The sequence below is a fragment of the Balaenoptera musculus genome, chromosome 18 (assembly GCF_009873245.2).
Source record: "Balaenoptera musculus isolate JJ_BM4_2016_0621 chromosome 18, mBalMus1.pri.v3, whole genome shotgun sequence".
Classification (NCBI taxonomy): domain Eukaryota; kingdom Metazoa; phylum Chordata; class Mammalia; order Artiodactyla; family Balaenopteridae; genus Balaenoptera; species Balaenoptera musculus.
Genome location: NC_045802.1, coordinates 14,551,792 through 14,577,454, shown reverse-complemented (window position 1 = coordinate 14,577,454; position 25,663 = coordinate 14,551,792). Strand labels below are relative to the sequence as shown.

Below are 25,663 nucleotides of genomic sequence, written 5' to 3'. Positions count from 1 at the left end.
GTCTCGCCAGGAGCTGGTTCAACATGCAGGAGACCCAGCCCTGCCCTCACCCTGCACAACCAGAATCTGCACTTTAACAAGCCTCCCAGCTGTTTTGTGTACATGTCAAGTCTGAGAAGCACGGTCCGAAACCACGTTCCTCTGGAAATGTGGGACTGTGTCTTTCTTTTCCTCTGGTGTAACACAGGACACCTTAGGGTCAGTGAAAATTAGGGTTTCTTTTGTTTCAGAGCTGGAGCTGCAGCCCTCAGCCTTGCCAGCTCCCTTCCCAGCAGCCTCAGAGTGAAGGCAGTGAACCAAAGCATAGAAGCAGGAGTCCAGGGCCCTGAGTTTACAATGCCTCTGATTATCTCCCCGGGGACCCTCAGATCTCTGCTCTTGTCTGTGACTCCATCCTAACCAAGTGGGGACATCAGTTCTGGCTCTGTCTGCCTCACAGAAAGGTCACAGTGCCTTTAAAAGTAAAAAGATAGAAACAAAAACCACAACAGATGAAAGTATTATTATCCTTAGAGTCGTGTGTGGATCCTTTGCCTAAGCGTGAGGGTCATCAGGCTGTGGCTGTTTCAGTCGTGCTTACTGAGGTTTGCATGGCTGATAGGACTGCAAGTGTTCCCGACTCAGTTCCGCGAATATCCTTGCTGGAACCCTCTCTGCATTCTGTCTAAGAAGAGGACCTTCTCTGAGAGAAGTACAAGCACACATTGGCTTGAACCAAATCCACCACCCTCCCCTACATCAGCTCAAAGTACAAAGCTTAGCAGTAGAGACCATTCATTGAACTCTTACTGTGAGTATTGTGCCCATCTCTTTACATACACTATCTCATTTGATCCTTGCAATAACCCTGAGAAGGAGGTCCCTCCCGCCCCCATTTTACAGATAAGAAAAGTGGAGACCTAAAGAGGTGAAACGGTGGAAACAAGGTGCTCTTAACTACTAGGGTTAGAGAGATGTTGCTTTCGAGCAGATGTAATTTACCAGAAAACTGTCACATAGGAATTACAGAATCTCCCCCACATTGCACTGTTTGAAGCAACTTTAATTTTTCTACCAATGATTGCCTAGGACTCTAGAAAGAGCAAAGACGACAAGTCACTCCTGGCTGAAATCAGCTTGTGATTTTTCACCCTGAGCTAAGGAGCAGGTATTCTGGCGCCTGGTATCTTTTGTGTCTTCGGCTGCATGAACTGGAAAAGGGGAAGACATGAGAATCAAGGAGCCATTTTGGAAAATATTTTAAGAGAACCTGAAGTATATTCTCTTCTGCAGGATGTTTTCAGCAAAGAAATAGTTTTTTTTTTTTAAGAAATTCACGTTCTTTTATTTATTTATTTATTTATTCATGACCGTGTTGAGTCTTCGTTTCTGTGCGAGGGCTTTCTCCAGTTGCGGCAAGTGGGGACCACCCTTCATCGCGGTGCGCGGGCCTCTCACCATCGCGGCCTCTCTTGTTGCGGAGCACAGGCTCCAGACGCGCAGGCTCAGCAATTGTGGCTCACGGGCCCAGTTGCTCCATGGCATGTGGGATCTTCCCAGACCAGGGCTGGAACCCGTGTCCCCTGCATTGGCAGGCAGACTCTCAACCACTGCGCCACCAGGGAAGCCCAAAGAAATAGTTTTATTGTGATTTGTAACAGTATTTTTGATAGTTCAGAAGTGGTCATGTTTCTTTATTATGTTTTAGCGTTACGATGAGATATGCTTCCCTTGGCTAAACTTCTCATGAGGGAGAATCCATTTCTCATCTTTATGCCTCAACGTGCTCTTTGTGGACAGAGCTCGTTGTGTGCTGAAACTCACATCCGGCTTCTCCCTCACCAGCACCCAGGGAAGGGGGGATCTGTAGGGTTCACAGGAGCCTGTCCCTTGTCTTTGGTAGCAGGCAGCAGCAGAAATGCTCCCTGTCGCTAAAGCAGAGTCAGTCGTAGAGAATTGGTGACTTGAAATCTCTCCTGATCTTTTACCCCATTCCTACTTCTCCATTTATACACAGGGTTCAATACACTTGTGAACATGGGAGGTGAGGTCAGAGCTGGAACCATGAACACTTGGGGATCTGGGCGTCATTAGAAGGTAGTGGTGAGGAGAATTAGCTCAGACCGGCCTAAAAGTCAGTGCCTGGATCTACCATTTCGTAGCTGCATGAGTAAGAACCTGCTTCTCTAAGCTTCAATTTCCTCCTCTGCTAAATAAAGGCAATTATCTAGTATCTATTAGATAACTATTATATAATTATTTTGAAGCTTTTGTAAATACTGAATAAATAGTATCACTACAATTGAATATCATCTATTATCTATTAGATAACTATTATATAATTATTTTGAAGCTTTTGTAAATACTGAATAAAGAGTATCACTGCTATTTAGTATTTAACCAATATCATGAAGCAGTGAGTTGGATGCAAGTAAGCCTACAGTAGAGTTTCTGGCCTTTCAGGAAACGTGATACTTAAATAACTACAGTGCAAGGTGGTAAACCCCAAATAAATGGTACAGAGCGCATCCCAGGAGGAGCTCACAGGAGGGAGTGAAACCTGTAGCTCACTGCTGGGGTGGCCAGGGCAAGCTGCCTGTTGAGGCTTCTAGACCTTAACAGCTAGTATGTTTGTGAGTCTGAGTGTAGGTAAGTAAGGAATAAAAGTGTCTCAGAGAGGAGCGATTCAACTTTCAGAGATGAGGTCATTCGAGACATATTCAGAGAACCAGTGGTCCCCAGTCCGATATGCCTTGGGGAACTGGCCAGGGTGCCTGAGCCATTTAATGGGACCACCATGACCTGGCTTTAGCCAGCTGGGTGTAGGCCCAGGATGGGCATATCTTTCAGTTATTCAAGAGAGTCAAGATATCTGGACTTGCAGGTGAAAAATCTGACGTAGTAAAACACCATGTTGTTCGAATCCAACACGTGTGGCCTGAACTCAGGTTGTGGGCAGGGAGTGTGTGAGCTTGGAGTGGACTTATGTCCAAGCATTGGGATCACGATAGGTGGAAAAGAGCCGTGGGCTGGGCCCTGGGGGCCCTGGGGTTGATTTGGGCTCTGTGTCCTTGGACAAGCCGCCTCCATCCCCTGTGCCTCAGTTTTCAGAAAGCACTGTGAAAGGACGTACGGCTTACGAGAGCCTCACCAAGCCTCTTTCTTCTAGAATACTTCAGTAGTTTTCTCCTCATTGTGCATTCAGAGTCCGAAGAGTTATAATACTGGCCCTTGCCCTTGTGCCCTCCCCACTACTGGATTTATTTTGCTGTTACATTTTGTAAAAGGACGGTTATCGAGGGCTGAAAATGGATGAATATCGTGTACATAAATTAACATACGGTGACTTGGAGATACGCCAGCCTCTTCCAAAGAAAAGTCCAGATAACGGGCTACAAGACCAAGCAGCTTTCATGAGAAAAGTAAAGAAAACAATTTCCCTCGGTGCTTGCCACAGAAAGGAAGATAAAGGAACTGGAGGACGGATGAAAGTATCCAAAAAACATAAAAGATGAATTGATGGGAAAGGCTTGTGTGACCCCTCCAGGGGCAATAGGTGGAAAAAGTCAGGCTATTAAAAAAAATAATAAACCATGGAAACGAATGGAGCAATAGTCATGGAAAAAAAGTGAGATCACATAAAATCTTTCAAGAGTGGCCTGGAAAAAAAATAAGACTTTATGAGTTTAACACGAGGACTCTATTCTTACCACCTGTGGGGAGCAATTGGCATTGGCTGACTGGAGGTTTGTTTTGCCTTCTTGGCAGGAGCCAAATTGTTATGTTAATATTCCGTTGGCTAAGTGTGAAGTACTGACTGAATAGAAAAAGGTTTGCAGAAGGGAAAATTCCCAGCCTCGGGTTCTTACTTTGACCACGGAGCTCTTTACAAACTTCAGACTTCACACTCAAATTCTAAAAAATAATTAGTATCATGGCAGGTATCTCCAGCGTGGTGCGAAAATGAATAGCGTTTCCATTAGGACCCTCTCTCTCCCCAAGGTAGTTTACCGGCAGGCAGAGTGTGTCCTAAGATTTAGGCCCAGGAGCCCATGTGGGGCTAAAGGCAGACCCTTTGATAACACAGCATCACAGCGCAGCTCCCAGCATCCACCTTTCTGCATTTATCCGGGCTCTTTCTTCTCCATTAACACTGGCTTCTCCTTCAAGGTCATTCCACTGACCTGACTCTTCAGACATTTTAGTTATCTTGAAGAGGGTGAGGCCAAACCCTAGAGGACTCAGGTTAAAATGGCCTAATAGTCAATGCATGATTCAAATGTGTGTGTGTGTGTTTTAATTTATAAACTATTGAGTCATTTGTTTGGATTATTATTTCTTTCCTTTTTTAGGAAGCAGTGTCTTTCTAAATCCCCAAGACCTCCTACACAGTGACCTTTCCCATGGTCTATGATGTCCTATAACTGATTCCAGCGAGATGCCCTGTGAAAACTAAAGACTGAACTAATTTACACTAATTTGTGATTGACTCATGACCCTTTAAAAGTTGCAAAGTCTTTAGGATTGCAAGAATAGACTTCTTCTTAATTGCAAATGAGCCTGTAGCTGCAAATGAGTTCACACCTCCTCCAATCACCTACCTCTGTTACCACCTTCCTCAGGTTGTTTCCTCCGATTCACAGCCTCTTTCCTCACTTCCATTCCTATATGCACAGATTTTCACAGAGTGTGACTTTTTTTCATGATGTCTGTAATGGCAGTGAAATGGGAATTCGGTTAAAATACCACGTAATTAAGCCCCATGAGGTAACCACAGGGTTTATAAATGTAATAGAGAAAATCCACGTAAATAATATAAAAGTTTGTGAGCCAGAGATTTTAATTGAACCGTTTACTCCCCAGGAGCAAATTAATCAGCTAGAACCATAAAAACTCATTAGGTCCCGAAGATTTCATTTGGGCAACCACTTCACATTCCAGAATATTTTCTGAGCCTCATTTCAGCACAAAGTATAATATCTAAGTGATATCTAATTCAGGGATTTTCAAACTATGTTTCCATCAAACATTGATTTCCACAACATGGTCTAAGACTTAACACTGCTAAAACTGAACAATGGCAGATTTCTTCCATTAAAAGGATGTTCTCATTTTTATGGGGTTTTTTTTTTTTTTTTGGAGTATAATTGCTTTACAATGTTGTGTTAGTTTCTGCTGTACAGAGAAGTGAATCAGCTATGTGTACACATATATCCCCTCCCTCTTGGACCTCCCTCCCACCCCTACCCCCATCCCACCCACCTAGCTCACCACAGAGCACCGAGCTGAGTTCCCTGGGCTATACAGTAGGTTACCGCTAGCTATCTGTTTTACACATGGTAGTGTATATATGCCAATCCTAATTTTCTCTAACTTTACAATATTAGTAACTCAGTATAGACGATACAATTCTAGTTGATGCCAATATAAAGGCAGTTAGTTAACATTTGATGTATCCTCTTTTGAAATCCACACTCTAGAAGTTAATTAGCATAAGTTCCCTAACCAGAGATCTCACCACAGAGGCAGTTAACACAAAGCCTTTTAATATCACTGTACTTACCCCAAGGTTTAGTAATTGGCATAAATTGTATTAGAGATCATTTTTAATTGAGAAAATGGATGTTTAAGTAATGGACAGATAGAAAGATTCGTATCAGCCCCTCTGCCCTTGCACAAGTAGGGCACGTACCAGCCAGGGATTGGCCAATAGAAGAAACCACTCTAGGTATTTCAAGCAGCAGGGAATGTAACCCAGGGATTTAAAGTTTCACAGACCTACCAGGAGGTCTGGGGAAGTGGAGGTCAGAGAAGCTGCTTTGAAGAATTCAGGAGCTCAGGAAGTGCAGGGATCAAAAGTGAGGGCAGGACTTCCCTGGCGGGGCAGTGGTTAGGAATCCACCTGCCAGTGCAGGGGACACGGGTTCGAGCTCTGGTCCGGGAAGATCCCACATGCCCGGAGCCTGTGCACCACAACTACTGACCCTGCACTCTAGAGCCCGTGAGCCACAACTACTGAGCCCGCGTGCCAGAACTACTGAAGCCCACGTTCCTAGAGCCTGTGCTCTGCAACAAGAGAAGCCACCGCGATGAGAAGCCCGCGCGCCACAACGAAAAGTAGCCCCCGCTCGCCGCAACTAGAGAAAGCCCGCGTGCAGCAACGAAGACCCAACACAACCAAAAATAAATAAAATAATTTTTTTTTAAATCAAAAATTATCCAAAAAAATATAAAAAGTGAGGACAGCTGATGATCTGCCCTTAGAGAGTTGAGGCTGAGAGGGATGCCAGGAAGCCACACCCCAAATATCACGTCTACTGTCTGCACAAGAGCATGTCACCTGGCTGCAGCTGCCAATGGGGAATATGGTTTATTCCTCCCTTTTACCTGCTCATTGACGGACTATGAGCCAGAACTTCTGCTAGCAGGAGAGTTTTTGAAACGCAGTTTCCTGGCTTCTAGCCACCCATCACCCCCACCCACAAAGGGAGGATCTAAAAGAGTAAGGATGACTTTGATTGTTAACAAGCAGTATCACGCATAGGTGTAAGAATCTGGCCAGCCCAGTGTCGGGGAGGAAGAAATTTTCCGTTACCCTTCTAGGTTCTTCTGGCTGGCCTAAGAATTAAATTGACTTGACATGAGATAGATTAAGAGGAGGAAAATCAAGCAAACGTTTAATAACATGTGTACATGGGAGAGACTCAGGAAAAACTGAGTGATTCCCTGAAATGGCAAAACCATCACTGACTTTAAATACCATCTCTTCAGCTAAGACAAAGAGAATGCTGGGGGTTAGTCCTTTGGGGCTTCAGAGGGGAGGAAGGCAATTTACATGGAGATGGAGAAGCAAATGTTTGGTAAATATATGTTTACTGGGCTGGGCAGAGACAGTGGGACATAGAGTGGACTCTGTTCTTTAATCCCTGCGTAGAGTTTCCTCCACCACACTTGCCCATATTCTTTGCAAATATCTCTGGTGACAGCTCTATTCCTGGAACAGGCCCTCTGTCTACATTCTTTCAGGCAGTTAAGGGGAAGGTCAAACGTTCTTCCTGAATCTTTCGGGCCTTGATTGTTTTTAGTTAGAAATAATCCACATTCCAAAGGGACATTTTAGAGTGGCAAGTTTTTTCCCATCCTTTTGAAGTGGTGTCTTAGGTCTAGAGCAGCCCTCTCCAATAGCACTTTCTGTGATTATGAAAATGGTCTGTATTTGCACTGTCTAATATGGTAGCCACTAGTGCCATGTGGTTAGTAGGCATTTGAAATGTGGTTAGTGCAACTGAAGAACTGAATTTTACTTGTATTTAATTTTAATTAACTTAATTTGTTTTGTTTTGCTGCACCGCGTGGCTTGCAGGATCTTAGTTCCCCGACCAGGGATTGAACCCAGGCCCCGGCAGTGAAAGCACCCAGTCTTACCCACTGGAGCGGCAGGGAATTCCCTAACTTAAATTTAAACTTAGATAGCTACATGTAGCTCGTGGCTACTGCCTGGGGCAGGGCAGGTCTAGAACTTGACTCCTGCAACTTCTCCCATTCCGTCAACTGAAAGATACTGTCTCATCTGACCTGAAGTGTCCCTGATCCTGCTACCTGAATAATTGTTGTATTTATTGTGTTTTGAAGGTATTTGTTAGAGTGACTATCTGATGGCGTTGGGGGGAGGGTTTCACTGAGTTTAGAGTATTGGTCATCTGATCGCTTTTTGTGCCAGCCTGCTAGTAAACAGTTGTTGCGTAGTTGGCTGAATTCGGCCTGAGACTTGCTTTCACCTTAATGTATAATAGTAGTGAGGTAGTGGGGAGGCCAGATATTTACCTACAGAACCTAATCACTGCAACAATCACTTAGCCTGAGGAGTTTGCAATGTGCACTTTTCTCCCAGAAATGTTCCCCGCATCTTCAGAATCTGCAGTATCTTTGCTGTTAGCAAACATTAGCAGATGACACAACAACGGCTACATAAACATGAATACTAAAATCCAGATAAGCTACTTGCCCTCCACTGAATACTTCTTTAATGTGAGCATATGCTCATGGTATTTTTCTTTTTTTAATTCTTACACCTAACACAGGTTTCCTATGTATAAAATTATTTCTAATTTATATGGTTGACTCCACATTTCGTAGTGTTACAAAGACAGCCCAATATCCTATTACACAAAAGAACCCTGACTACCGAGTGTTGTACCACTTAGAGAATCACAGGCCCGTTTGCTCCATAATAGGCACTTAAAAGTTCCTCTCTGTTTAGTCTCACAAAATGCTGGGATCCTTATACTGGACGAAAGCGGCTTCTTGGGCGGGGAGGGGGATGAATTGGGAGATTGGGATTGACATATATACACTAATATGTATAAAATAGGTAACTAATAAGAACCTGCTGTATTAAATAAATAAATAAATAAAATTTTAAAAAGAAATTCATATAGACACAACAACCTGCATTGGATAACTGTAAATAAAAGCAGTTCTTTTCAGAAGTTAAGAATAAACTCTGATAAAAATGAAAACAAAACAAAAAACAGCGGCTTCTTTCATGAACACATGACATATTTTTCTGCCGTACTGTAAGAACATTAGCAATTGAGACTGTTTATCATTTGTTTGCCTATCAGATAAAGGGAATACTGATGGTTTAAATTTTACTGTTTTTCATTTTACTTACCCTTGAACGTTTTATATCTAACTGCCTTTCTGCGTGTGTCATCATTTAAAAATTGCTCACCAGATCTCAGAAAGTGGTGTTACTTATTAATTTAAGAACTGAGTATCATGGAAATGATGCCACATTATTTATTCAACATTCATGGAATTCAGTTTACACAAACTCTGGCATCCTCATTAATTCTCTCTTTACCTGATGGTGGATAACACTAGTTTGGAATTGTCTTCAGAATGCTATAAATTTTATCCTAAGGCAAAAAGCCTAAGGAAACCGGTCACGGGGACATTTGCTTAGTCAGCAAACCTCGTATTATTGCTTTTTGAATTATTCTTCAGCCTCAACACAATTCATATTTACACAGTTGCATACAGGTATCCTGGAATGTGTGATCTGCAGCTGCAGTGATTCTTTGCAGGCATTCCCTCGGATCACAGCCCTTCTGCATTAGATGCTCGTTTGACTGCGGTCTAAGGGATGGATCGGAGGGAGGGGCCACAGGGTGGAAAACGTGTCAGTTTCTGGGGGCTGCCTCTCCACACAGCTGGCATAGAGGTTGGGGGAGTGGGGTGGAAAGCAGCACCTCCTTAGATGCCTGTGAGGAAACAGACAATTTGTACGGGTTACAACTACTCAAGTCATCCACCAGGGGCAAGGGAGAAGCAAAAGGCGACAGGAAGAGACTCAATCCAGAAATACTGAAGGTCTCCCTTAGGTGCCTTTGGGGACGCTGTTGTTCGGCCTATACGTTACCACATTAACAGGTTTTCTAATTTAGGGGCCTCCCTTATTTAGCGCCTTTTAACCCACAATCCTGCAGACAATCAGACTGTGTATGCATTGGTCCCACTGGCTCAGCACACTTGTGGATTTACGGGTGATGTTAATACTCGCTGACTGATGTGACAAGATGATACTTTCAGATTAGCCCTCGGATTTGATTGGTCAGTGCTTCAGTCTCATTCAGCTTCTCATAAAACCATATTGTTGATAGGTTTCGGTGCAAAACTAAAGACTCACCAATCGAAAGCTGTCCGCTCAGGGTGAGCTGCCATGATACCTTGACTTAAAATAAAACCGTCACTTGCTTTAGTTTAATCATCCAACCTTTTGGTCTTCACTGCAAGAACTGAAGTCACAGTAAGCGTCTGTGTTCTTGAGTATTTCCAAGATGCGTGGACACTTGGTGATTCTCAGCTTCTCAAGGGAGCATGGTAACAGTAGCATGGTCCACGAGTTCAGTCAATGTGCTGAAGTGGTTCATGAAAATCTTTGTGCTCTCTCTGTCCCTGGTAAAATTCGATGATGCTGAAACATTCTATTTTGATTCTTAAATTGGAAAAAGCAATCTAATGAATGATGATGCACAACCGATGAGGCCCTTTTGCTGGCTCTCGAATTACTTGTTTACATGGATTGAGGGTGGAATGGGTTGGCTTTTTACAAGAGTGATTAAAAGGGCTTCTGGATTGTACTCCCTAAACAGGATTTGCAAGGCTTTTAATGCTTTAAAAGGGGAAGTTGGAACCAAACTGAGCTGTCTGTCAAGGTTGTTCTTCCCACCTCCCACCCCCTTTTAAGCAGACTTGGAATGTTCTTGGAATTAAACTGAACTTAGGTCACTAAAGGGAGCTTGGCTGGTTGGTGCTTTCCCAAAAGCAGACCCCATGTTCCGTTGTCATATTGCCTATATTGATTTTTTTCTCCCTGGTACCTTTATCTAGGGCTGCAGAGGGGCATTGCTAAAGTCCTGTCGTCTTTTCTCTTTGCAGGCTTGTTGATCGGCGCTGGCTGTGCCCTGTACCCCCTGGGCTGGGACAGTGAGGAAGTCCGGCAGACTTGTGGCTACATTTCTGGCCAGTTTGACCTGGGTAAGTTCTCTTCATGGATAGTACTCCTTTTAGAAGAGAACCTTCTCTGATCTTTCATAGAAGGAGAAGGTGGGAAAGGGATGGGGAAGAAAAGCACATCCCAGGATTGGAGCCAGCAGTCATGTGTAACAATACACATACATTCATTTATTCAACTGTTTAGTAAAGAGCTATGTATAATCTACTGTTGGCCTGTACTATGGGAAGTACTGTAGATACAAAGAAAAGAAATTGTCCTTGCTATGAGTTAATATTCATTAATTAATTCATTCAGAATCATATATTTGAGTCATTTCATGCACTAAAAATAACTCTCTCTGTGGAATTCACTGTCTATCTGAGAAGATAAGGTAAATAATATGATCAAGAAAATGACAGGGCTTCCCTGGTGGCACAGTGGTTGAGAATCTGCCTGCTAATGCAGGGGACACGGGTTCGAGCCCTGGTCTGGGAAGATCCCACATGCCGCGGAGCAACTGGGCCCGTGAGCCACAACTACTACTGAGCCTGCGCGTCTGGAGCCTGTGCTCCGCAACAAGAGAGGCCGCGATAGTGAGAGGCCCGCGCACCGCGATGAAGAGTGGCCCCCGCTTGCCGCAACTAGAGAAAGCCCTCGCACAGAAACGAAGACGCAGCATAGCCATAAATAAATAAATAATTAATTAAAAAAAAAAAATGACAGTCAGTGCTAAGGACTCTAAAGCAGTTTCACTCCAGGGTAATACACAGCTTTGTGGAAGAGCTGGGAATGGAGCTGGGTCTTAAAGTGATGCGTGTGGATTACCTGGCAGCAAGGATTACAGTTCAGCAAAGCACAGGGGAGGGATGAAGAAAGCTCATCAGGGGACCATAGAGACCCAGGAAATAGGGTCTGTGATTAAGTAGGCCATAGTTCACACCTCGATGAAGGGCTCATGATTTTTTCTGTGTACTAATCAGAGAATTTCAGATATTTCTCACTTGTACAGAGAATGTATTTTACTTACCTGGCAACCTATAAAAATGTTTTGCATAATACGACATGGTTTGCACCATTATAATTTGTAATGGTTAGCTAATATTTCAGCTGGTTGAGAAACCTACATTTACTTAACCACTTGCTTATTTCTTTCTAGTTGGGTATTTTGTCTACTCGGTTTGTGTTACGTAAACATATTGTAAGGAGTAGTTTAATGAATATAAGTCTTCTCTTGACTGAATTATTTTCTTAGGATGTTTTTCTAGAATTGGTGTTAACTAGACCGAAGATTATGAGCCCATAAAACACTTATTGCCAAATGATAGCCAACATACTTTTCCCTAATATATGGATAGACAGATTAAGTTTTTGACAATGAGCGCATAGTGAGTTACTAACTTAAACGTCTATCTGCTTTTCACATTAAATATTTCTCTCTAAGTAGAAAACTTTCGAGGGAACCGGTCTAACGGCAGTATTACTATATACCAATTCATTTAAAAAATTTTTGTTAGAACTTATTAAAAAAAAAAAAAAAGGCATTTCTCTGGCAGTCCAGCGATTAAGACTCCGTGCTCCCACTGCAGGGGGCGTGGGTTCATCCCTGGTCGGGGAACTAATATCCCGCATGCCGCGCAATGCAGCAAAAAATAAATAAATAAAAGAACTTATAAGAAAAAAATTCTGTTGGATACTGAGAAAAATGGGCAGATGTGATATCATATAGAAAGTCTGTGAATTTGAAAATGAAGCAATTTTTGTTTGACTCAATGGATGACAAACACCTGCTTCCCTCACAATACTACTGGCTCTTTGGGTAGAGGAGATGGTGCCTGAAATACCACCCAATTTGCATGGATAAAAAATAAGAGATTTCCCTCTGCCCATTCTTCCCTCATTGAAGGCAAAGCCATCCTAAGGCTAGATTAGTTTGTGATTATTGTAAATGCAGAGAAGGGGAAAATGCTGGCACAAAGTTAACCGCTAGGCTATCCTGTTTTTTTTTTTTTGGAAAGCAAACTGTGTCCAGGGGAGATATTGCAATACAGTGTTTGGCATTTTTCTTTCTCTGGTATTTGAGGGATTCTTTGCTGTTTCACACAGGCCTCAACTTGGTTAGAATTCTGTTCTTGCTGGTGTCCTGCTGTTGTGTTTTGCCGTATTAATTAGCAGGTTATAATGAAACTCAGATCCTGTTTTTGCAGTTTTCGCTACCACACCCCAGGGTTTTACAGCTTCTCAGCACTGAGGATGAAAAATTTGAATGTCAAAATTAACTTTTAAAACAAAACGCTTGCCTCTTTCTTTGCTAGTGATGATAATTTTCTTATGTTATAAACTCACTAAAGCCATTTTAGCAACCTTAAAATGACAGCGTTGTTTTAATTTTGGCCTTTTTAGTTTTAAATTTCTCTTAGATTGGATGATGAGAAAAAAAATCAAAACTGGCATTATCTACAGATAAAATGAGTTCTGGGTCCCCTGAAGAAGTATTTTGGGTTTATCGAGTTCCATTTCTCCAGGTAACTATTAGTTTTTCAGACTCTGTGATCTTTTCTTCCTAAAGGGAAACCGTGGCATGGAGATGTCACCACACCTCTCCCACCGAACTTCCTGTGTTTTCTGTCTTTACGAAAGTATTCCCGTTCTCTGGAACACTGATGAGAGCTGAACTTCAGGGAGTGAGTGACGTCAGAGATTACGGAGCAAACGTGAAGGAGCCTAGGGCTGGGCTGGGGGCCGCATGGGAGGGTGAGCGTTCTCCGTAAGGGTGACTCTGTAGCCCCGTTTTAGTGGCATACACGCTGCTAGCCATGGCCGTACCGCCTGTGCCACTTCTGAGAATCTGAGCTTGTTTCTGCTCCTCTCCATAGACAGCGTGTGGATGAATCTTTCCTCCCGAGGGTCGGGCAGTGTTATTGATGTTATTAAGGTTCACGGCCTCCTTATAGTGGAATGTGGGTGCATTTCTTGGCGTGCCGGTACTGAACTGTGATTGCTCTCTTTAGAGCAGGGGTCCCCAACCTGTTAGGAACCGGGCCACACAGCAGGAGGTGAGCGGCGGGCGAGTGAGTGAAGCTTCATCTGCCGCCCCGATTGCTCCCCCGTTGCTCACATTACCGTCTGAACCATTCCCCGCCCCCCATCCGAGGAAAAATTTTCGGGAAACCAGTCCCTGGTGCCAGAAAAGTTGGGGACCGCTGCTTTAGAGCATGTCCCCAAAGAAATCGTTGTTGCTTTTGTTCCCACTTTGGCAGATTATTTAAGGAGTGCATTCATTCAATTATTCAGCAAAGGAATATTTATAGGGTGCTTTCGATGTGCCAGGCCTTGTGCAAGGTGCTGGGGACATGGCATCAGGAACGAATTTAAAAAGACACTATTTATTCCCCTCATGGAACTTAAAAACTAACAGGAAAGGCACATATACTTGAATATATATATATATATATATGTGTGTGTGTGTGTGTGTATGTGTGTGTATATATACACACACACACACACACACACACACACATATATATATATATATATATATATATATATATATATATGGAAAGTGTGTTAAAAAGGGTCAGGCACTGTAATGGGCATTGTGGTTGTCTTGCCAATATTATTCCACTCTAGTTGGTCAGTCTAAGCCAAAGTTTGGCAAATGTTTCCATAAAGAGCCAGAGTCAGATCATGAATATTTTCAGCTTTGCAAGCCATATGGCCAAGTACATGGTAAGACAGTTCCTATATGAATGGGTGTGACTGTGTCCCAATAAAACGTTATTTACACAAACGGGTAGTGGAGCTGTAGTTTGAGACCCCTGACCTCAAGCAAAGCGTCCCCCTGATGTGCCAGAAATGTGTTCATTCCATTTGTCCTCATTTATCAATTCCTTCAGTCGGTCAGGATATAGGACAGTCCAAGACTTGGCACCGAGCAGCCCCATCCAGTTATCCTAGTATCCTTTGTAAATACTACCATTTTCTTGTTGTGTCGTGTTGTGACATACAGTGTGAAAAGCACCATTAATTAAGCTTGGTCATCCCACCTCTTAACGCTAGCATGGAAAGCTTAAGCTCATTTGGGCGAGTGAGACTGGAGATGTTTCCAGAGGCTTCTGAGAAAGATGGAATCACATGCCTAAGGAAGAGGCTTCAGAGGCCATGGTCTCCCTCCCTCTGGCAGCCACCCCGACAAGGTGGAATAGCAGGAAGGAGCAGACTGCAGGGCAGAGGCGGGCAGAGAAACCAGCCTGTGGGCGGGCATCCCTAGAATTTCCAGCCTTGCTGACACACAGTAATTCATTTCCTTACAGGGTAAAGATGGAGGCAGGCCTTCTCTTACTTGCAGCCAAAAGCAGCCCGATTGGTATTTCATTTAGTTGCTATTTCACCATTCCAGGGGCCCTGACCTCACCTAGGTGCTTCTTAAGGAGGTGTTATTTTTAGCTGAGCCCTCAAGGCTGTAGAGGATTTAGGTAGGTAAAGGGTGAATGTGGGCGTGTTTTAGGGTTACAGGAAGGTAGGTTGCAGGCAGGTCAGGGAGAAGAGCCAGGAAGAAGCCTGATTAGGCACCAGAGGGGGTAGGAATCCTTGGGGGGCTAGGAAGGGCCTCCCAGGGAAAGAGCATTGAAACTGAGTCCAAAAATATGAGTACTGTTTAGGCAAGGAAGGGACTACGTAAAAAGCTCGCATTTGTGGTTGTAACATAACGTGGTGGGAGCCCAATAGAATCTACATTTTTAAATGCCTGCTTTCTTTAGAAAGGCACTTGGGGGAGAATTTGTTTTACATTCATCGAAAACAGTTTTATCAGGCTATTGATTATTTCTCAAGCATTTTCATATTTTATCAAGTCCCGAGCTTTGAAGCACTTTTGCAAAAATATCCACTTTCACAAATCAAAGACTGTTACTCTGCTTACCTTTAGATCACACTTATTTATGAGGAAGCATGGAGCAGGTTTGAATACACACATTTTAAAAACAGGGAAACAAGAATTTAAAACAGGCTACATAATGAATTTCTAAATTCCCCCACTGAAACTGTATAGCTTGCCTTGACAGTCGTTCTCAACCTTTAGCATTGGAATCAGAGGTAGGCTGGTTTAGAGTATAGATTTTTAGTTTCTATGCCTTGGATATTATGCTCCTCTCATTTGTGTTTCAAACAAGGATCCCTGGTGATTCAGGTATAAGTGGTCAGCGACCATACTTTTTAAAAAAAGCCTTAATTTATATAGAAAAATTAATTTTTTGTGTCTTGCTAGAATTTAGTTTAACAAACATTCATTCCTTTTGTTTTATATAAATTAGGAGGCTTTAACTTTAGGTTACAAAAATCTGATGCCAACTGGCTTAAACAAAGAAGACATTTAAGATCCCTTATTACAGGAAGGCCAGAGCCAAGGTGAACTTCAGACTTGACTGAGCCAGGGGCTCAAAGATGTTGTCCATCCCAAAGTCCTTCATCCTGAGGCTAGTTCTCCCCTTGGTCGGAAGAGGACTGCATTTGGCACTTGTGGCTCTAAGCATCCTTGTTCATGTCAAATAGGCGAGGGCGAGCTTCTCCCCCAGTAATGGAATAAAAGTCTCTCTCCTCGGTCTAGTTGGACCAGTTTGTCACGTGTGCCCATCTTGAATGAATAGCTGCTGTCAGGCAATACCATGTACGGATTGGCTTCTTGTGGCCCAGCGTGGATGTGTTCAGAGTTTTACAGAACCAGATTTACTGAGAAGTAGTGACATTTGTAAGTGGAAGATGAGACTAAGAGGAGAAAAGGCATCTCAGTCTCTATTTTTTGTCAGACTTTGGTGCTCTGTGCTCCTTCTGTCATGAAGTCCATGGTTGTAGACAAAGGGACAGTAATGGTTTATGCTGTGCAAGTGGTAATGATTATTAATTTTTAAGAGAACAAAACAGTACAAGTGAAAAGAATAATACATAGTGTAGCACAGCATGTTCACGTAACAAAAGCCCAGTAGATGTTTGCTATTATTATGCACATTGTTTGTACAGGACCATTTTTAATGAATATTTGCTGATAATCTCTATTCTTCCTTTATATTCCATGCCAGCAAGTTGGGATTTACACATTAAGCATAAGGGCTTTATCATCAGGCTGTCCAGTTGATTTAATTCATGCCTCAGAGATATTTTCATCCACCAAAGACTTTTCTAACTATATCCTTATGATCAAAAGTAGAGTTTCAATTAATTTGTCGTGCTAATTTGCCAAGTAAATTCGAGTAATTGTTGCTTTCACTTTGCTATTTAATTTGATTAAGAAGCCATCATGTTTCCTGTTCTTGAAATTACGCTCTTGGCTTCTCAAGAACAGTACCATACACTCGGAAAACTCAGAACCTCTCAGCGTCAGAAAAGATGAGAGTCTGTTTCTTCCAAATTTTCACTCCAGGGAAGAAATCTCTTCTCCTCTGATCTGAGCAACGACCATTGCACATCTCTTTGGACACGTCTCCTTGAGCTCTTTGACTCCTGACTCGTGTTTTCTCTCTTCCCAAATCAAACTGCACTTGAAAAAAAAATGATTGGCAAGCTATGGGGGGGTCAGTGGGCCAACATGGGAACAAAAGTAGAAAATTTCTTTTTTGAGCTTTCTCAAGCTTGGCGTTAGTGGGTGTTTCTGAAGCTGAGTGACCCAGTTTTCCTGATGTCCACATAGAAGCTTCTATTTCTGCAGACAATAACAGGAGAAACTGCTTTCAGCTTCTGTGATACTGAATAAAACAAGCATCCCTTTGGCCAGAAGTGAGAAGACTCCAGTGACTTACGTGGACTTTTGAGGCTGCTTCATGCAGACCAAGCGGAGGCTTTGCCCAGGGGCTGCAGCCGTCTGAGCTGTGCGGGACAGGGCTGGCCTGCTAGGCATTCCCAAAGAGCAACAGGCAGCATCTGTTGCTCCGTTTGGGAAGAGACCCCTAACACTTGATGCGTTTCTGGTCGTTGCTTAAACGTAATTGATGATCCCGTTATGAGACTGCTGTTTGGGAGACGGGTTGGAGGTAAGGTGTTGAATATGCATTGAGATTTAGCCAAAAGTAAAGTCTTTAAAGCAGTGATGATTTCCCGCCTCCTCCATGGCTATTATCTGGAATGGTTCCAAACTTTTGACACTTAAGTGCTAATCGCTGGAAGTCACTTAGAGGGTCCAGCATGAGCCTATATTCCTTCACTCGGCTCTAGTGCAGGAGGGTGACAGAGGGAAGCCGGGCAGCTGCTGTGAGTTAAACCAAGACCTATACTGGTAGGCCTGGGGGGACCCATGAGAACATTCTAGAAGGTGATGCTGGAAAGGATGCTGGGAAGCCGCCACAGGCAGAGGAGGTCCAACTTGGCTGGTGATGAAGTGACGGAGCAAAGTGTCTCCAAGGAAAAAACAATCAGCTTTGTTGGTCACTCAGCTTTCCTAGGGGCCTCATTTTCAGGAGATGAAGGATTTTCTGTGTTCATTTCAGAAAGTAGGGAGAAGAATCAATTCATTTCAGGGGCATAAATTCTACCCGCCCATTCCTGGGACCATGACAGTAACATTAGAGCATGAACATTTCCACTTTAAGTTATAGCTGAGTAAATGCCTCTGATCCTGCTTTAGGAAAAAGCACCCCATTCTGTATAATCATAGATCGAATTCTATCTGCTTCCCTAAACACATCTTTGCAGGTTCCTATGGGACAGGATTTTTGCAACTTTGGTGCCTATCTCAGTGTTTGGCTCATAGCAGTATTTAATAGACATATTTATTTATTCAACAAATATTTATTAAGCACATTCTAGGTTCCAAAAATTGTGCCAGATACTTAGAATAAAATTATGAATTAGATAGATATGATTCTTACTTGCACGTCACATATCTGCTGTCTACGAAATGGTTAAAAGAAGGGAGAGAGGGAGGCTGAGAGAGAAAAGGAAGGAAGAGAGAAGATAAAAAGGAAGAAACCCTATGGCTCATTTTTGACCACTAAAAAGGCAGCTGCCATCATGTTTCTCTATCTACTTGGCCACTGATATCCTGGTGAGAATCATGACATTACTCTCTAAGGGACTAATGGCTCAACCATCTCCTAGAAAGTAATCAAGTTCAGGGTCATAGTTTAAAAAACCAAAAGCCCTGGTAGATGAAAAAAGAAATTGCTCTAAATCTTTTCTTCCTAAAGTCTTTTTTGGTCTGGTTATTTTAGAGCAGGATCTTGCCCATCGTTGTATCAGTGCCTTTTAAAAACCTAAAGTGGCTTGCAGCGATTTGCAGCAGTGGAATTCAGTGCTAGTGGAAAAAAGGAAATGTGCTTAGAAAACCTGCAGGAAAAGAGAAATATCATTCTTCCCAGTATTTTGGTGGCTGTATCTTAATATTGAGATATTAAGAAATATTAAGATATGGCCACCAAACTATTGGGAAGAATATGTTAGTCTGTCTTTTAAAGATCCTTCTTCATGTTTTTTCAATGTTATCCTTTTATAAAAACAGAAAATGATATACCTGAGTGGTGTGCCATTTTAGATTCAGTTTACTGAAGGAAGTTTAGGAGATTGAACTGGTTCATTCTCGTTATTCTTTTGTATTATGTGCGCTTTACTATTTCCTAGTATGTTTCGTTTGAATATTAATCTGGGGGTAGAGATGCACTAACACTAAATTTAACGGGTTTTGATGTTTTAGATCATCTCTCAGGAATGAACTTTGTTTAATCGATTATGTTAACAGTGACTCTGAGAAAGAGCAATTAAGACAAATGGGCTATATGAACATCATCTTGAATAAATATGTAGATTTATTAAATGTTTCTGATAGTTAAGGATTTAGGGATAAATCTATTAATTAAAAAGAAGAATCTACTGCCCACCCCCAACATCCCAAGCTGATAATTCCTTCTGATAACGTAATACAACCCCTTGGGGAAGTCTCCTACCAGCTCCCTGCCCTCAAGGAGATTACAGTTGAGAGATTTCACACAGATTTGTTTTAGACCGTCCTCTTATCTAATTGTCTGTTCGTTCGGAATAGTAACACTGAGGAAAGACCTTTCACTAATGTTCCTGGGAGATGTGTCTATATGAACGTTAGAGGAGAGTTCTTTCAAATCTTTATATTGTGGCTCTTAATCCTGGGAGAAATATCTCTGCCCCAGAATTGAGAATTCACATTACTGTGTTAACTCCTATGTTAGTGACCTTCCTGTGTGTTTTTGCCTTTGTTCTGTAATAGAAATAGAAGATAGACCTCTTAACAGGTCTCCTGTGAGGAAAGGGTCTTTGGTAAGCATTATTGATTAATAATCCATCAAAAGTGGTTTTAGAATAAAACCAAAAATGTAACAAAGTAATCAAAGGGCTGATCTGACTTTTCACCTGATTTTTAACCTGGTAGAGTGTTGACAAAAACTAATTAATATAGAGAATTTGTAGAGTAAAACTCATCTATCAGATCTTTTCAGAAAGTTCTGTACAAATGAGTTATTCCAGATAAATGAATTTTCCTCTTAAAGGAAAAAACATGGACTGGATTTGAATCTCAGTTTCACTCCCCGAGAGCTGTTTGATTCTGGGCAAGTTATTTGAGCTCTCAGAACTTCAGTTCTTCAGTCTCTAAAAGAAGATAACAGTACCTGCTTCACCTGCCTGTTAAAAGGATTGAAGGGGGTAGTGGAAGATGCTTTTGCACATGAAGACGTACAAATAAATATCAGTTCCTCCTTGCTGCCTGAAGCACCAACACATTTCCTGTTTTAGTCATGTTGAAAAAGTCTGAGGATGTATCATATACTTTTCCATCGCTTTAGCCAGAATATATAAAAGATAAACAAGACTTAAAAAAAAAAAAATCATTAGCTGCTATGCTGTCATGCGGAGTCTTCCCCAAGAGCCATGGACATTTGTTGAGTGATTTGCCCTTTTACTAAATAACCAAGACTGAAAAAAACTTTGAGTTCTTTCTGCTTTTTTTGTAGTTGTTTTGCAACTGTTTTATGTCACCCTGTCAGCGATTATTCATTGCAGTTCTTAATTACCCCTTTCTCTCCTATTCTTTTACTTCTAATTTGTGTCCTTTCTCAAGTCATCATAAATCATCTGAGAAGCGTGCTTTAAAAAAAACACAGTTCAGCTCTGTTTCTGTGCACTGTGCATCTTTGAGGCACTGATTTTTGTATGTTCTGGACAGGGTTTTTTTTTCAACCTCTTGATTTGGGGTCATGCTTTGGAGAGCTGCTACATGATATCTTAGTACGTCAGCTGCTTGGGTTAGCAGCTGGGTGTTTTGATGACACTGGTAATTGAGTTCAATGTTACAGGAACCCTTGTTCTAGGGATGAGTTTTAACTTGAGGTCTCCAGACCATTCAAGAAGCCCAAAGTCCATCCATCAACAGGCTTCAGGGAATTTGTTACCCCACTGAAAACTGTGCAAAGTTTATATGCTTGCGCATATGTGCTTTTTTTCTGGAAAGAGTATTCATAGGTTTTATTTATTATTCAAGTGGATTCCTGGCACATGAAGACTCAGAGCCTGTGGTAAGCAGCATTTGGAAGTCTGACACTGGAAAGCTTAGAAACCTGAATTCTAGACCTAGTCTCCCAACAATCCTCAAATCTCCCCAGGAAGCTGGAAGGCCATTGGGTTCCTTTGACTTGATTTCATTATCTACCAAAGTGTTTGTCAGAGGGAGGTTATAGGGAGAAACATCTCTACTTGCAATAGGCATTATTGCAAATAAATACTCCCAGACACCAATTCTAATTTGAAATCGTATCTGTGAAAATGAGCGTTCCACCTTCCTAAGGAATGGAATACGCTTCCACTTAGAATCCTAGCCAGGTTCTTTAGTGGGCCGTCCTCCACCATGCCTGGGGAGCACGTTGTTCTTAACTGCCTTTTCAAAGATGTTTGTATAGTGAGCAGCCTTGGAAGACAATGACTCCTGCTGGAGCAGAGGACAGGTTTTGTTTATTGTTCCCTATAATAATGTCTCCCTCTGGGGCAAAGTGTGGGTGGATTTGCTTGCAGCCTGTTATAAAAAAAATTGGGGATCCGTAAGCTTAGGATTCCTTCACGGTGACACAAACTTACTGAGTTTACTGCGTCAGCCCCTGTGGGATGGATTCTTCACCAGACGTGAAGCTCATGCTGGCTGCTGTGCTGAGGGTAATAACCCAGTCCTCCATCTCCGATCCAGAAGTCTCCTAGCTTTCGCCAGCATCCGTGAAAGTGGGGCAGGCTGACTTGTTAGCTTACGAGTAGAATAAGATCTCAGATTCTTCAAAGTTCTTAAGACCACTGTTACGATGCCTGTCATTAGTTTAAAAATACTTTAGAATAGACAGACTGAGATGTGTGTGTGAGTTATAGGAAGTCACAGCTCAGGTTCAGGATCCAGAGTGGAAACTCAAGGCTACTATTACCCATATCTCGACCAACACCAGAAGCCTCACTATTAGTATAGCCATGGTCAGAAATGGATTTTAATAGTAGAATTGGTGTTTTATTATTAAAACTGGTGTTTTAATGGTGGAATTGGATTTTAATGGTGGAATTGGTGTTTTACTTATTAACATGATAAATGTTAAAAAGGGACTGTCATTGGTGAAATTAAAGATATTCAAGATTATGGATTGGCTTAAAGAGCTAGAGATACTCCCTGTACTGACGTGAAAGGATTTAAACAGCCATCCAGGCATATAGCCATTATTGTAAGTCTGAAAGATATTTAAAATATTTAATAACCAGTATGTCATGGGCCCTGACTAATCCAAACTAAAACAAATGCTGGAGCAGGCTTCCAAGGGGCCCTGCTCGGCCAAGCACTAGCTTTTTTACTCCTGGGACACAGGATTCCCTAGGGTTCTCAGAGGAGCGAGGGGCCAGTGGGGCGTGTGGAGAACTTGGGGCAGTAGCTGTTTATGCACCAGTACAGCGATACGTATTATAGTATTTTTAACAATGAGAACAGCTTTACTACAGCGTTCCAGCTGTGCCCATTGTGTCCTTAGGAATGGCAGTCAAAGCTTGATCATCCCTAAGGACTCCGTTTCTAGTCTTTGGTTCAGAGGATTTTTGGTTATTTGTTGCCAGAAGGAACAGAATTCTTCCCTGGACCTTGCTTCATTTGCCTCCAGTGTTTCTTTCATGCAAGATGGTAGCCCAATCACTTAAAACGATAGGGAGCTAGGATTTAACTAGCTCTCAGAACAGGTTAGTGAGCTGGTTTGTGCCTGCTTTCTGGTAAATGTTTGTTTAATAAGTGTCGGTATGTGTAGCAGGATGTGGTCTGAGACTTGCTTTCATGATAACTTGGAAATGAGGTTGTTGGAGAGTAGCTACGCCTTACCATCCCTCTTGCTTCTTCAGTGGGTGTTGTAATTTACCAGAGTCTCAAGGTTGTGCTTGACCAAACTGGATTAAGTCCGTTCCCAAGAGCTACCTTACAAGCAAGGAGCGATCATCAAGGAAACCTTTTGGACCGAGGGCAGCTACCCAAGATCAAAGCAGCCCTTGCGGCCACACATTTCCATTTCACTGGATACCGAGACTGTATTCAGAGGCTGCTCGGTGGCCAATGAAAGCGTGACAGGTGCAAACGGGAGGGTAGATAAAATGCCATCCGGCTGGAAACCGGCTCGTGGGATTGTTGGAAGATTGGCGGCAGGCACAGGCCACGCTGGGAAGCAGCAATTAGAGACAGCCTGGGTCGTTTCACACTCTCTTTGGGGCCGTCCGTGAGTCAAAGGAGCTGAATTTCAGGTAGTTTCAGCCTTTATAAATGGCAGCTATAGAAAGAAACCAAAGGATAATCTTTATCGCCAGGCACTGAATAAGGCACCGCTGGTTATCTCAGCCACCTCCACACGGAGTTGGGATTCTGTGTCAGTTCACAGCACGAACACAAAGGCCAGCGCTACACATTCTGTGTATGCAGCCAATGTGTGTGCCTCATCATCTGAACAACGGCATTATCTCTAGTGAAACTCTTAGGGTGGATCCGGTGCTAAGGGGCAAGAACTAATAAACAACCGAGCCAGCAGAGACTCCACTGGCCAGACTGGACAAAGCGTAAACCATCGTTATGGGTAAATCGTGCAAATGTATAGTAACAAAACTATCCACCGGGCCATGGAACAGAGGTCCATTTGATTGGTGTGATCGTAAGAATTCACATGCTGCTCCTGGGAGGGATCTTAGGCACAGATACAGATCTTGGTATCTTTAAGAAATGTCAATGAATAACCGTACCCACAGGATATGATGTCACTGCATGTGTCATATCGAAAAACCTGAACCTGGGGGCTTCCCTGGTGGCGCAGTGGTTGAGAATCTGCCTGCCAATGCAGAGGACACGGGTTCGAGCCCTGGTCTGGGAAGATCCCACATGCCGCAGAGCAGCTGGGCCCGTGAGCCACAACTGCTGAGCCTGCGCGTCTGGAGCCTGTGCTCCGCAACAAGAGAGGCCGCGACAGTGAGAGGCCCGCGCACTGCGATAAAGAGTGGCCCCCGCTCGCCGCAACTAGAGAAAGCCCTCGCACAGAAACGAAGACCCAGCACAGCCATAAATAAATAAATAAATAAATTTAAAAAAAAAAAAAAAAGAAAAAGAAAAACCTGAACCTGGATATGTTGTACTTTTTTCAAAGATGAGAAAATTGAAAAATACCCAGCTCTGACTATGGCAGATAATCTGTGTCCCTGCTTAGTGCACTGCCTGTCAGAGATGTGGTCAGTTCACCAATATGTAGTGACGAGATATAAAACACACTGAACTTTCAGTGTTTTGCCTTCCTAAAGATTATATAGAAAACCTTGAATTATCTGACATGGCTGAAAAGACACTTTTAGTGTTATTATTTTGATTGGTACAGCAATGCTACTGAGTATAATCTCTTTACCTTTCTATTCTTTTATATTCCTAAAATATAGTGCAGGATCTCCAAAATATAAAAAGTCATAGTATTAAGAATGTAACAGATTTTTCTTTTTTTATATATAAATATTCATAGTAACAAACTTATCTCGTCATATGTGTGCCATATGGTAGCATTATCCCTATATATGAAGATACATACAAGTAACTTCTAATGGCACTGTGATATAAATTAGGTAACTTCACAATACTAAGACCATCTTATCTAATAATAAGTAATATACATGCTTCAATTATCATCTTTAAAACTTGTTTAAAATTAAATGTTAAATTTATAGATTTTAAGTTTAAAAAAAAAAAGAATTCAGATGCTGCACCACTCACCCTACTTTTCTGAACTTAAACTGAAATTTAATCACTTTTCTGAAGGCACCGGGGTATGCTTATTTCTCTTGCTATTCCTCTGTCTTGTGGGAATGCTGTGTAGGCAAGGCATCTCTGCCACCATTTTCGTGGTTATGTGATTCTGACAGGGGTTTCAGGATAAGATGATGCAGGGCCCTGATTTAGTGTAGAGTTTAGGAGGAAGGACCCTGGATGGATCTGACATGAAAGAAAGCAATGAGCAAGTTTGCTGTGGTATACAAGTGAAACCCCTGGGAGCCCAGGTGTGAGCGGAAGTGAAAAAGCATCGGTTCCCAGGCAGCCACGCCCAGCAAAGTCACCTGGAGTTCTAGTTCTCAGAGCTTCCAGTTTCTCTGATGGACCCATCTCGGCTCTGTTCTCTATCCCACAGAACACTGCTCCTTTTTTGTGAAACTGTGGTAAAATATATATAGCATGACATTTACCATTTTAATCATTTTAAAGTATACAATTCAGTGGCACTAAGTACATTCACAGTGTTGTGCAACCATCAGCACTGTCTGTTTCCAGAGCTTTTTCATCATCCCAAATAGCATCTATACCCATTAAATAATAACGCTCCATTATCTCCTACCTCCAGCCCCTGGTAACCACTCTGCTGCTTTCTGTCTCTATGAATTTGCCTCTTCTAGGTACCTCATATAATAAGTAGAATCATACAATATTTGTCCTTTTGTGTCTGGCTTCTTGCACTTAGCATAATGTCTTCAAGGTTCATCCGTCTTGTAGCGTTCACTCCTTTTTAAGGCTAAATAACATTCCATTGTGGATGGACCACGTTTTGTTTATCCATTCATCTAACCCTGCTCATTTGTATCTAGAGCTGTTTTCACACTAGTGATTTACTTAAATGGACATGAAGTCCATATGTCTAAATGTACTGGTTTGCTGTT

The 25,663-nt window shown here is 42.4% G+C and overlaps 1 protein-coding gene across 1 annotated transcript in view; it reads left to right on the top strand.

Moving 5' to 3' along the window:
• LHFPL6 (LHFPL tetraspan subfamily member 6) overlaps positions 1-25,663 on the top strand; it is a 237,122-nt gene that overhangs the window by 196,887 nt on the left and 14,572 nt on the right. The window contains exon 3 of the mRNA XM_036831855.1: positions 10,423-10,521. Within this exon, the coding sequence (XP_036687750.1) occupies positions 10,423-10,521 (99 nt within the window). The remainder of the gene's footprint in view (positions 1-10,422; positions 10,522-25,663) is intronic.